The sequence below is a fragment of the Macaca nemestrina genome, chromosome 1 (genome assembly GCF_043159975.1).
Source record: "Macaca nemestrina isolate mMacNem1 chromosome 1, mMacNem.hap1, whole genome shotgun sequence".
NCBI lineage: Eukaryota > Metazoa > Chordata > Mammalia > Primates > Cercopithecidae > Macaca > Macaca nemestrina.
Window position 1 is genome coordinate 113,031,958 of NC_092125.1, and position 13,125 is coordinate 113,045,082.

A 13,125-nucleotide genomic window follows, 5' to 3' on the forward strand; every position below is an offset into this window, starting at 1 on the left:
AAAATTGCATAACCATTTTAGTGACTAAAGCACTGAGACTCATCCAATAATATTGTGGTTTGATAATTACACAGTTGTGAATTTATGATACTGTAAAATTGGGGAGACATCTTGGTGCATACAGGTCAACGCTTTCATACATCATACGCAAAAAGTGCACACCTACTTAGGAGTTGAAGTGTAATACCTCCTAGCATAAAATGCTTAAAAGAATTAAAAGAAGATTTTAAGGTAGTGATACAGTGGGCATTCCTATATGAATTTTCCTGCTTATCTCATGCATTGCAGAAGATGTGAAATTTCTAGGTAAGTTTTTTTGACAGGGTCCTGCTCTGTCCCCCAAGCTGAAACGCAGTAGTGGTAACATGGTTCGCTGTAGCCTCAACCTCCTGGGATCAGTCAGCCTCCCGAGTAGCTGGGACTAGAGACATGCATCACCATGCCCAGTTAGTTTTTGGATTTTTTGTAGAGACAGGGTCTCACTTTGTTGCCCAGGCTGGTCTTAAACTCCTGGGCTCGAGCAATCCTTCTGCCTCGGACTTCCAAAGTGTTGGGATTACAGGCATGAGCCACTGTGTCCTTCCTTAACATCAATCAAATTGAGATAATCACTTTCATAAAAGGGCAAAACTAGGTCAAGAAGCCCATTGTATTAATCTGTCTTCACAGCGCTGTAAAGAACTGCCCAAGACTGGGCAATTTATAAAGGAAACAGGTTAACTGACTCACAGTTTAGCATGACTGGGAAGGCCTCAGGAAACTTACAACCATGGCAGAAGGCAAAGGGGAGGCAAGGTACCTTCTTCACAAGGCGGCATGAAGGAAAATGAATGCAGAAGGAACTACCAAATACATAAAACCATCAGATCTCATGAACTCACTCATTATCAGGAGAACAGCATGGGAGAAACCGCCCCCATGATTCAATTACCTCCACCTGGTCTCTCCCTTGACACATGGAGATTATAATTCAAAATAAGATATTGGGTGGGGACACAGGCAAACTATATCGCCCATATTACAATTACTTATATTACTGATTCCCTTAATTGGAGCAGAGGTAATTAATTGGGTGTAGGATCAGTGGAAGGGTCTGGCTGGTTCTTAATTCTCAGAGCTCGTTTGAATCCTGAGGTTAACTTCTTGCCTTCTAGAACTTGTCCTGTGTTTGGCTGAACTTTGTGAACCTTTCAGAAAGTAGGTCTTTATTGAGCACATACTCTATGCAAGGCAAAGAACCAACTACTGTGGAGTTTACAAACATCAATAAGGGGTAAGAAATGACTCTTGTCACATGGTTTACAGTCCAGCTGTGTAGGCCACCACAGTTCATATCTTTCAGGCTAGGGCCTGGATGAGATGAAAGTGGACTCAAAATTAATCCCATGCGCTCTACTTTCCCATATCCTTGTGCTTTATCTCTGTTTTAGTTATGTTATTTGTATGTTGGCTTCCCTCAATGCTCTGTGATCTCCAAAGAACAGGGGCTGGGTTTTATTTATTTCTGCATTGCAGCAGAGCCTAGTATGTGCTTTGTAGAGAACAGGCTCTGAAAAATATTTTAAATTAAAAGAATGTATTCACTTGTTTATGTTTCCCAGTTACAGTGGGTCAGCTTGTTCTGTACTAACATGGAAGTGACAGGAAGCTGGTGTCCCTCTATGCAGAGGTCCCCATGCTAAATATCATCTTGGATGTGCTTCACACTGTTGCACAAAGGGGCAGTGGAGTGAGACTGAGTAAGAGGACAGAAATAGTGGGGGGTTTGTCTCAGCTCACTAATTACTTATTTAACCTTGGGCAAGATACTTAAAGCTCTATCTCAGTTTCTTCATCTGCGAAATGGGGATAATAATGACTGGGGTGCCTATTTCCCACGATTGTTTTGAGGATCAAATGAGATAATATACTTAAAAGTGTTTCTGGAACGTCTAAATCACTGCACAACTTCAAGGCATTATTAAAAGAAATCTTCCTTTTAATTCCTGCTTCCACAAACATCTCATCACATATCCTTGGGTTCCTGGGTTACATGGAGAGATTCGTGGTGTAGCTCAATCTGTGCGTCATAGCTACCCCAGAATCTCTTCTTCAACTTCTCCAACACAGTAAGACATTCTTCCAGTCTTGCATAGCTCCCCAGTTTATATAGATATATATGTTCCTCATTCAGCATTTATGTAAAACGTATATTATTGAGCACTTACGTGATAGAAACTGGGGCGAAACAGAAAATAAGACAGAGCCCCTGCCTGTGCGAGTTTTTTACAGCTTATTGGCTCTGAGAGGACAGACATGAGAACAAATAAGTGCCCAATTCTGCATTTATTTTGGAAGGTAGTTTTATGTAAGTTTAAATTAGTAAAGATATAGATGTACATTTTTAGTTTTGATTAAAACTAAAACAATTGGTAGCCCTTATTCATAATTTTCTATCATTAAAACTTATTTTTAAAACATGTCTTCAGTCATATTTTTCCCTTACTTCCATTCATACTATTTACTCTTTACTTCTCTTGTCCTTACCAGAATGTATGCAGTAAGTTTCATATTGTAACACATTTAACAAAAGTTATATGTGAACATAATAGCTGCTTTCTTTAAAACGGTTACTTTGAGAAACTGCATACCTATTTTTTTTCTTTTTTTTGAGACAGAGTTTTGCTCTTGTTGCCCAGGCTGGAGTACAGTGGCACGATCTTGGCTCACTGCAACCTCTGCCTCCTGGGTTCAAGCAATTCTCCTGCCTCAGTCTCCCGAGTAGTTGGGATTACAGGTGCCCACCACCATGCCCGGCTCATTTTTTTGTATTTTTAGTAGAGATGGGGTTTCACCATGTTGGCCACGCTGGTCTCGAACTCCTGACCTCAGGTATCTGCCTGCCAAAGTGCTGGGATTACGACATGAGCCACCACACCTGGCCTGCACATTTATTTTAATAATGTTGTCATAGCTACAGTCACTTCTAGAGTTGCTCTTTGGGGATAACTATCTTATATTCTTCTGAATATATTTTAATAGTGACAAAACTTATCTTTGCAAGTGATTTTTAAAATTTGTATGCAGCCAAGTCACTATGAATTATCTTTAGTGAGTAAAGAGGAAGATCAAACTGGTAACACTGTGGGTAAACAACTGAAAAATAGTGTTATCTTTCTCTGAACATATTTGCACAACAGAAATTCCAAAAATGTTTTGACTACGCTATTTTTGAAAAGAGTTTCTAGTATTCCAATGTGACCACTTTCACTAACAGTACTTGCTTACCGTAAGTGCCTGCTAACATACAGTTTTGGAACTTCATAGGTCTATGCCCATACTGATTTGCACTTGCTTAGTGTTGTTTTACATTCTAGTTCAACATCTATTATGTGATAGACACTGGGGATGAATAGGCTGTGGTCCTTGCCCATGAGGACCTCAAAATGTAGTTGAGAACACAGAAATACAAAGTGTCCTGTGTGAAAAATAAATATCGGTGTAAGATAAAGAAGTGGCAGTGGAAGACAGTGGAGGGACTGTCTGTTAGGAGTAGGAATTTATTGCGATGTCGGCAAAGCCTTCTTTGGACTGAAGGATGAATTATGATTCGAAGTTCATTACGAGGAGGAGGGAAGGGGACTACAGGAGTCATTCCAAGCCAAAGGAACAGAAGGTACTGGGACAGCAACAGCAAGATATGTTTGGGGGAATCTCAAGTTAGTCAATACTGTTACTGTGTGAAGTTCACAACAGGGGCAGGGAGGACAGGAGATGGGGCCCAATGACGAAAAGGCCTTGTATGTACCATTTTTAGAAGTTTGAATTTTACCCTATAGGAGTCAGGGTAGGATTTCCCATCCCAACAGGATTGTAAACTCCCACATCCAATTAGTCACATCCCCACTTTTTTTTTTCTTTTTCTTTAACATTGTCTCAGATCCATTCCTTCTGAAATCTACCTCATTAGTTCAGGTCTTCTTAAATTTGTGCCTGGACTGTTTCACTAACTCTTGACTGGTCCTGGGGCTCCAGTTCACCTCTTGCTCCCAACAATCAATTTTGTACAGGATTATCAGAGCAATCTTCCTTTCCATCAGTCTCAACTCTGTTTAAAAACTTTCAATAGTTTTCTGTGACCTAAGAGGTAGCTGCCTCCCCACCCTTTCAGCTTGCCATTCAAGGCTGCATAATTTGGTTCCAATCCCCTTTCCCTCCTTGACTCCTCTCACTGCTAACAGAGCCAGAACTCGTTTACTTACTCTTTTGACTGTACCTTTGCTTTCATGAGGGCTCTTTCCTGGAATGATATGTCCATACAACTATTGCTGTTGTTCTCACTTTTAGCTCTTTTCTTAGTAGCCCATTTGTACCCAGGCTTGATCACACACCCTACTCTCCTGCCCTGCAAGTAACTACTACTCTGGTTATAGTCTCTTAATATCTATATCTATATACATGCATCCACAGATAATGTGTAGTATTGTTTTGAAAACAATATGCATAAATGGTATACTTTGTCTCCCTCTGCGATTAGTTTTGTCACTATCATCTAGTTTTTAAGCTTTACCCCTATTGACATAAATATAGTCTTTTCAGTTAGTGTGTTGCATTTCATTTTATAAATGTACCTTACATCATTCATCCATTCCTCTGAGGGTGGATATTTATGTTGTTTTCAAGGTTTTGCTATTACAGTGTTACAATGAATATCCTTAGCTTAGCTGGTCTCGTCTTATACAAATTTTACTGACCTTTCAAGATCCTGCTTTCATCCCAGCTCCTATGTGAAAGCCTTCCCTGAATCCCCCAGCCCACAGCGGCAACGTCTTGGTCCTCAAAGTTGCTTGTGCATCTTTGGTATCATTCCACTGCCAAACACACAGCTACGCAAAGTAAGGCAATTAAGAAATACTTGCTACACGGATGAACAAATGAATGAATGAATGGGGCAGCACCACTCCATGATGGCTCTATTCCTTTTTAATGGACTTTGGCGCCTTGGCCCCCTTTTCTTCTTTGACAGCACTGGTCCTACTCCAGCGCATTCCTCTAGCTAGCAAAGCAGTGTGTGGATGTGTGGGTGTAGGGGGCGATACAGACCTCACTGGATGAGGGCCGCCTCTCCCTGCAAGTTCACGATCCCGGCAAACTCCAGTGCTTGAAGTTCAGAGCCCTACCCCACTCCCCTCCGCCCCAACGCCCCTTCGGCACGGGCCCGGCCAGCGAGGCGCTGCAGCCCTGATCGAGTGAAGGCGCTGCGGCCCCCGGGGCGGCTGGAGAAGGATGCGGCCGGCACCGATGACTCGTAGTAGATCCCTCCGCGCGGAGCTCGGGCCGGCGCTTCTTCCTGCGGGAAACCCCTGGGTGCCCAAGGCGGCGGGGCCGAGGCCGCGGCGACAGTGGGGCGGGGCTTGCGGTGGGAGGAGGCGGCTGAGGCGGAAGGACACACGAGGCTGCTTCGCTGCACACCCGAGAAAGTTTCAGCCAAACTTCGGGCGGCGGCTGAGGCGGCGGCGGAGGAGAGGCGGACTCGGGGCGCGGGGAGTCGAGGCATTTGCGCCGGGACTTCGGAGCGTAGCGCCAGGGCCTGAGCCTTTGAAGCAGGAGGTGGGGAGGAGAGAGTGGGGCTCCTCTGTTGGGACCCCCTCCCCATGTGGATCTGCCCAGGCGGCGGCGGCGGAGGAGGAGGCGACCGAGAAGATGCCCGCCCTGCGCCCCGCTCTGCTGTGGGCGCTGCTGGCGCTCTGGTTGTGCCGCGCGGCCCCCGCTCGTGGTGAGTATCGGGCTGAGGGGCGCTGTCCGCGGCGCCCGGGGCCGCCACCTAGGGCGACCCTTCTCCCCCTCGGTCCTCCTCTCTGTGGGAAGGCCAGGCTCGGCCGTCGGCGCAGAGCGAGGCCACTCGCTGGGTTCCCGAAAGTTTGGACATCGCCGGGGGCCCCTCCCGTGGCGCCCCCGCCAACCCCCGGGGTTCCCCGCCGCCTCTGCTCCCCGCGGCCCGGGACCCCTCACACGCCTCCTCGGCCGGAGGGAGGCCGGCAGCAAGTCTCAGAAACTCCCTTTTCCTAGTGTCAGGGTGCGGAGAGGTGGGCAGTTTTGTCCTTCAGGTTCCGCGTTTCCTGGGGTCGAGCGAGAGCCGACGGCGGGCCTCGGAGGGGCTGAGCGAAGGAATGCCAGATTCTGGCGTGGAGAGCGGGGGCAGGGCCGCCAAGCCAAACGGCCTGCACCTTCGCAGCCAGCCTCGGCTTTGCCGGGGGGCGGCACACGTGCCGGGTGTGTGGGCTTGGTTTGGATGGGGACTGGGTTTTGCGGCGCGCCTGAGTTTTGACACTCCGATCCCACCGAAAGTCCGGAGGAGCCGGGTGTACTGCTCGTGTCTTTGAAAGGTGGAGGCAGGAGAAGTAGGGCAACTGGTGTGGCTGCATGTTGAGGCACATGATTTAAAAATCTCAACTGCTGTTATTCTTTCCGAGGCGCGGAGCTCTGCTGCTCTTTCAGGCTGTGTCCAGACGCAGGAATGTGGTGTGACGATCACCAATTCCTCCAACCTGGCAGCAGCATTTGCTGTTCCTTTGGCATGGCTGGGGGTGGGGCACGGGCGGGTGAGGAAAAGTGGATACGTTAATTCAAAGGGCTTCCTTAGAAAGCTTCTTTATGGTTGGATGTTTCTAACACGGTTGGACCAAGGAAAGGGAATCAAATCGTGTCTTCCCCATCCCACCCACACTTTTAGATTCTTCATTTCTTCAGACTCTATAGTGGAAGTAACTTGGGCTTTGGAGCCCTGCTTTGTAATCCTGGATTCAAATCCAGCTCTGCTGTATGAACTCACCAATAAAATAGGGATGAAATTATCCAGCTAATAGGATTAATTAAAATAATGTATATTAAACGGATGACACTCTAAAGGTGTTCATAAAGTCCTTTCAGGGCCGAGGCTGTGTTTTACTCTTTCTGAGATTGATGCTCCCAGTGGGATGGTGTTTTGTGCATTTTTGTTGAACAGTAAGGAGCCCCTTCTTTTTCTGAGCCTAATCTGAACAAAGATTTTTACCTTCACCAAAAAACTAGTACGTGAACTACATCTTTTTTCAGATAAAAGGTTAGGAAGATGATGAGCTTCAGAAAAATATGGTCTTTGTTCATTGTTAACAGGCAGTCGACATGTCAATCGCAGATGTTTAAAAAGAGAACAAGGTTATTTATCACCTGAAAACAGTAGTGGGCTGTTCAGCACCAACTAGATACTTCTTGGAAAGTTCAAATTTCGTACACGTCTAGGTCACTAAGAATTTCAGAAGTGGACCAGGAGGCTTTGTAATGATGAAGCAGAGCTGTTGTTTCTGAAACATTTAATAAAGAGCATATGATGGTGTTTTTGCTTTTCCTGTTTCTTTGAGTGAAAGCTTTAAGTGTAGCTTTAGGATAGAGACGAGTATAATCAATGAGACAGTCTGAGGGTCATAATCCTTGGTCTGCCTTTAATTTGTTTTGATGAATAACTTAATCTTCATGATATGTAGTCTCCTCACCTATGAAGCAGGACTAAAGGAATAACCGGCTTTAGAGAGTTGTAGAGAATAATACATATGATTGTAAAGTGATTTGCAAAATTAAGTATTAAATAATCTGACTGATGTCAGAAATAGGATTACTCTGATACATAGGGCTTTTTTCGTTCTAGGATCTCGGTGCATAAAACTATGCCCTCCACCTCTGCTGTGCTGAGGTGCTGTGATCATTAGCTAGCGTTTAGGTAGTCAAGTTGAGTGTTAGTCAAGTTGACTCAAAGGATAGGATTTGGATGTTTTGATTTTTAGACAGGTGTTCTTTAGATGCTAAACTAATGCAATAGAAGAGATTTAGAAGCCTGTTTCTTGGTACAAATCTTAAATCTTCTTAGAGTCTACAGTGAAGGCTTCTTGAATCCTCTTAATTTATTGTGTTTTGCTAAGGTACCAATTATAGCACACCCTTCTAAACTTTTGAGTGTTCCTGTGTTTGGCTTGTGGCCAATTGTTAATTTAAACATCGCGGAGTTTCTAAGGCAAGGAGATGTCAGCCCCTATGTCTGATTGTCTAAACAGCTATCCAGGACCACCCTCTTGCTCCTTGTTTTCTTTTGCTTTGCAATGGGAAGTGACTCCGTGATTTTGCTGCCTGCTAGATCATTTCTCAGCTGAATTCTTCTCTTGCTTAAACAAAATCGGAGTAATTTTCTTTCAGATGGAGATGAATTTTAACCTAAAACTTTTTCCTTTCACTTTCTTGTTCTTTCTACATTATTATTATTCCTTTTTTTGGTTTGGTGGTAGGGGGAGGAGAGTGATTATTCCTAGTCTCTCTTATTTTTCTGAATGTTTAGATTTAAAAGATATTTACCCATAACTTCTTGGGATCTCTCTGCTCCATTCCCACCCTACTGCCTTTCCTATAGGCTTCTATGGCATAGAGGAGCAACTTTTGGTTCACCGGTATTGTAGTTGCTGACTTCAGGACCTTTAAAGAATGTTTAAATTCAGTGGGATATGCTTGGATGCTTCAGAGCAGCCTTACAATACATTTTAAAAATATCACACCCACAGAAATTCTATTTTACCCACAACATTTGCATTGTTCTGGTTCCCACTCTGTGATGCCATTCCTAGTGATCCTCCTCCCTACCTCTTCCATTGTGGTAGAAAAAAGCTCTGTGTCCTGGTTACATCAAAATCTGTTGGGATGAATCTTGGACTCAGCACCCAGGGATTCTGATAAGGTAAGTTTGAGAATCCATATTTTTTCAAGGTTTACAGGTGATTTTGACAAGTAACTTGGTTGCAACCCACTGATTCAGTAATTTTTTTTTTTTTTTTTTACCTTCAGGTGTGTGTATGAGGTCTTTCTAAATTTAAGAAATTTCCGTAATGAATGTGACCTTAGTCATTCCAGTGTTTAATGCTTCTGACTGAAGGAATTTTAAAATTGCTAACATAAGAGCTATAGAATATAATGTCTTTCTTCTGTTTATCTGGGTGCAATGTGTCTGCATTGACTCTTTGGAAGGGCTTCATATATTTGCATGATATTATAAATTCTCCACCTCTCCTTTTCCCTTTTCTTCTGTTATCTCTTTTTTCTTGTGTCATTCATATATGTCATTTTTTGACCCTTTATCTATATGTCTGCAATGATTTTAAAGTAAAAAACTGCAAGGCATGATTTGAATAAGCATATAATAAGAAATTTGACACCATTTTCTTTATATTGTGGTCACAGTCCATAGTTACATGCTTCCTTTCTTTTTTATTTTTTTTTTGAGACGTAGTCTCGCTCTGTCGCCCAGGCTGGAGTGCAGTGTCCAGATCTCAGCTCACTGCAAGCTCCGCCTCCTGGGGTTACGCCATTCTCCTGCCTCAGCCTCCGGAGTAGCTGGGACTACAGGCGCCCGCCACCTCGCCCAGCTAGTTTTTTGTATTTTTAGTAGAGATGGGGTTTCACCGTGTTTGCCAGGATGGTCTCGATCTCCTGACCTCGTGATCCGCCCATCTCGGCCTCCTAAAGTGCTGGGATTACAGGCTTGAGCCGCCGCGCCCGGCCACATGCTTCCTTTCTTGATGTCTCAGTCAGAATGCCTAAATCTGAACTATTAATTTTCCTTCTACCCTTTCCTGATTTTCCTGTTTTTGTTTTTCCCCCTTTCTCTGCTAATGACTTGAAACCAAAAGGTCTTCTTTTCTTTCTTTGTCAGTCTACCATATGCATAGTATTTTGGACAGATCACTGAACTAGGAGCCAGAAGACCAGAATTCTTTTCCAGGTCTGTTATTAATTGGTTTGGTGACCTTGTAGGAGAGCCACTGTTTTGGTACTTCATTTTCTAATGTACATTGTTCATGGTCACAGAGCCAATTAGAGTTGAGACTAGAATTCTGTCTTCTGGTGTCCAGTGCCTCATTGACTGTCCACACTGCTTCTATCTCATGTACAAATGAGCTCATGTACACAAAAACTCTTATAACATCCTCAAGTGCTTATTGTTAATGCGTACATAAGGAAGGAATCGTGTCTTTTCATTTATGTGTTTATTCTAATGCCCACACCCCTACACCTGTACCTGGCATGATGCCTTGGCATCTAATAGGCACACAATAAATATTTGTTCAGTCGGACAATTCCTTTTAGCCATTTTCTTATTTTGGACAACTGTGGTACTCCTAGATATTTTAAAAATAGTATTTGCAAGAGTCATGCTTACCTTACATTTGGGGAAAAACCAAATTTTTCCCTTCACCAGATGTTTCATTTAAACTTGTAATTTTGAATTTCTTTGTGCGTGGGGTTTCTTTCTCTCTTTTTCTGATCACTTCTGCAATTTATAAAGGTCACTTTGACTTTGGAATCTCACTTCAAAGGCACTGCCATCCACCCCCTGCCTCTCACTCAAATTTGCTTCCACTGCTTCCTGTATTACTATATTACTAGGCCAGCAATTTCTATTATTTTGTCCAGAATAGCCACACCTTTTTGTAATTTCATCATTTTGGGTACTAGTCATTTTTGGAATACTATTTTTAAAATTAGAGTTAACTAGGTTTGTGTTTGTTTTGATAATTTTTTTTGAGATTATTTTCATTGAGTGGGATATTGCAAACTTGTACTGGACTGAGAATATGTACATTTAGTAAAGTATATTTGCTTTTTTTCCTCCAGCAAGAGAGTCCCCTGAACACCCTACTGACAAAAACTAAAGGTGAAATATGATGAATAAATATTTGAGAGAATCACATAGTGTTGAATTGTCTCTGCCACAAGATTTTGCTCCTTAAGGGCCAGGACTGTGCTACATACATTTCTTCTCTGTGCTACAGAACTTGTCTGGCATGTGCCCCAAATTCAGAGTCAACTGAGCAGCAGGTCTTAGTCACAGCATCTGTGACTCCTGCTTTCCCACCTTTAGAACATTCTACGGGAGAGGCTGATAGTGAGTTGGAGTGTGTTTCTGTGTTCTTTTTTCCTTTGAAGGGATAGGATCAGTTGAAAGCTGACCCTACCCACAGACTTTTATGCTATCCGTTTTAATTAATTAAGGAGTGGCTGAAATTTTCCTCTTTGTTGACTTATGCATTGGCAGGAACTTTAAAATTCATCTAGTCTTTCTGTCCATCCCATGCTGGATCTGATGTTTACAACATTCTGGTCAAGAGGTACCATACTTTCTCTCTTCTTGAACATCTCTTTTGGTAGACAGCTCTGCCTCAGCAGTTTATTCCATCTTTGGCCAGCTCTAATTCTTAGAAAGATCTTATATTCAGCTGTAATCTGTCTCCTCATGACTTGTCCTCATTGACATCTACTCAGAAATTTGTCTCGGAGTCTTGAGGGCTGTGCGGGTGATAGGGACCCAAAGAGGTGCTTATTTGTACACTTCACTGAACTGACATCCAACTCTCCATAAAAGGAGTCAAACCCAGTGAGGAGCATGAAGATGACCCCATCTTGGGTGATTGCTCAGGTAAAGCATCTTAGCCCTACTTGTTTCATATCTCTCTGCACAGGTGGGCACTGGTGGGAGAATAACATTTATCAAGCAGTGTTTCCCTAACCTCTCTTATGATAAGAATAGCTCAGGTGTTCTCATGGAGATTCTGATTCAGTGCATCTGGGATGACATCTGGGAATTTGTATGTTTAAGAAATAGCCAGGTGATTCTTACATTAGGAAAGTTTTAGAATCATTGCAGCGTGAATCTGGGAAATCAAGGTGTTTTTTTTTTTTGTTTGTTTGTTTTTTGAGCGTATTAGAGACAGGTTGCTTTGACTGGATCCTGTGGTCATTTTTCCCCCTTGGAAATGCCTCCTACTTGCTGGCCTCGCTTAGTACAGAGAAGGAAGCTGCTATGGTATAAGGTTAGTAAAGTTGTTTGTTTTCTCTCAAAATAAATTTGTGAAATCCAGTGTTTTCAGACTTCTGTTAGTGTTGTATGGCTTTGTTGGAAGCCTCCTTATTTCTTATTCCTCCATTAGAATGTTACCTGAGATGATAGAATTCATAGGAGTTCCACAGCCTTTTTGGTGTCCACTAAATAATTCTGTCCTCAGCTGTTGCAAATAGTGCTTCCTTTGAGGATTTCTGCTTCATTAGCTCATGAACACATATTTGGTGTCAGCAGTTTCCCTCAGATGTGTTAGGGTGAAGAGATATAAAGGTCACTCATTTCTGGCAGTCCTGCTTTTGGGGTATCTGGGCTGCTGCAGCAAATGGAATAAGAAAAAATAAAGGAGGAATCTAGGGCCTCTTGAGCAGAACAAAACAATCTGCAAGAAGGGGCACAGGATTGCCCCTCTCACAAAGACACTTGATATTACTGTCCTTGATAGGAAGAAGGAAGTGGCTTCAGATCTGAAAGGATATGCTCATAGGCTTGAGACAGGACAAACTGCATCACTGGTAGTGGTAGGAGGTTTGCCGTAGATCTGTTTTTTTCTCTTCTCTCTCCTTTTTGAGAGGAATATTATCTGTATGGCAGAACATGCATTGTGGCCTTAAAAAGGAGAGTAAAGCCAAGAAAGGGGGATGATAAAGCCATAGCTTGGAGTAAGAAAAGCAAAGGAATTATTGTATTTGTGTATGTAAATATATAGATTTCTAAGTAATTCACTGGTAGGATCACTAGCCCTTGGCTCTAAGATTTACTATCTTTGTAGCTCTGCTGTCTTAGTGGCATACTGGGGGAGCATTGTGGTGTGTTGTCACACTTAATTTGTGTGTTTCCCTTGGCATCATGTGGTAGCAAGTACAGGGTATTCTACTCTTCTAGATGTGTGGGAATCATTGACCAAGTAGAAAATATGGTCCTGCCCCCAAGGAGCTGACATCATCATGGAGACAAGACAGATAAGCACACAATTAGGAATATGAAATACAGCTATTTCATCATTTATCTATGTTCTCTGAAAGCAGTTTCCTGCAGTCAGGGTGACTCGGAGCTATAGGGTCTTGGGGGTAAACTTCAGGTCTTAATACCACCAGGGCAAGGCGACCTCCAGCTCACCCTTGCTGGGCTTGTCTGCTGTCGTGAGCTGTCTGCCATTTTCCTCTTTCTGTGTTGTAATTTAGAAGTATTAGAACTTGGCTTGGGGAAAAGACAAAAACCCCTTTGTCTGG

The 13,125-nt window shown here is 43.2% G+C and overlaps 1 protein-coding gene and 1 long non-coding RNA gene across 5 annotated transcripts in view; one reads left to right on the forward strand and one right to left on the reverse strand.

Annotated features, from left to right (window-relative positions):
* Positions 1–5,246, reverse strand: part of LOC105479061 (uncharacterized) — a 57,690-nt gene extending 52,444 nt beyond the window's left edge. For both annotated transcript variants that reach the window (XR_985657.2, XR_011608150.1), the window contains exon 1: positions 5,083–5,246. This is a non-coding gene — a long non-coding RNA (uncharacterized lncRNA). The remainder of the gene's footprint in view (positions 1–5,082) is intronic.
* The window catches only part of LOC105479059 (notch receptor 2), a 189,885-nt gene that overhangs the window by 25,562 nt on the left and 151,198 nt on the right, over positions 1–13,125 (forward strand). The window contains exon 1 of one of the 3 annotated variants that reach the window (XM_011736856.2): positions 5,432–5,755. The exons of the other annotated variants lie outside the window; for them this stretch is intronic. Coding sequence (XP_011735158.2) covers positions 5,683–5,755 — 73 coding nt within the window. The 5' untranslated portion in view covers positions 5,432–5,682. Of the gene's footprint in view, positions 1–5,431; positions 5,756–13,125 lie in introns of those variants that run through there. 3 annotated transcript variants of the gene reach the window in all.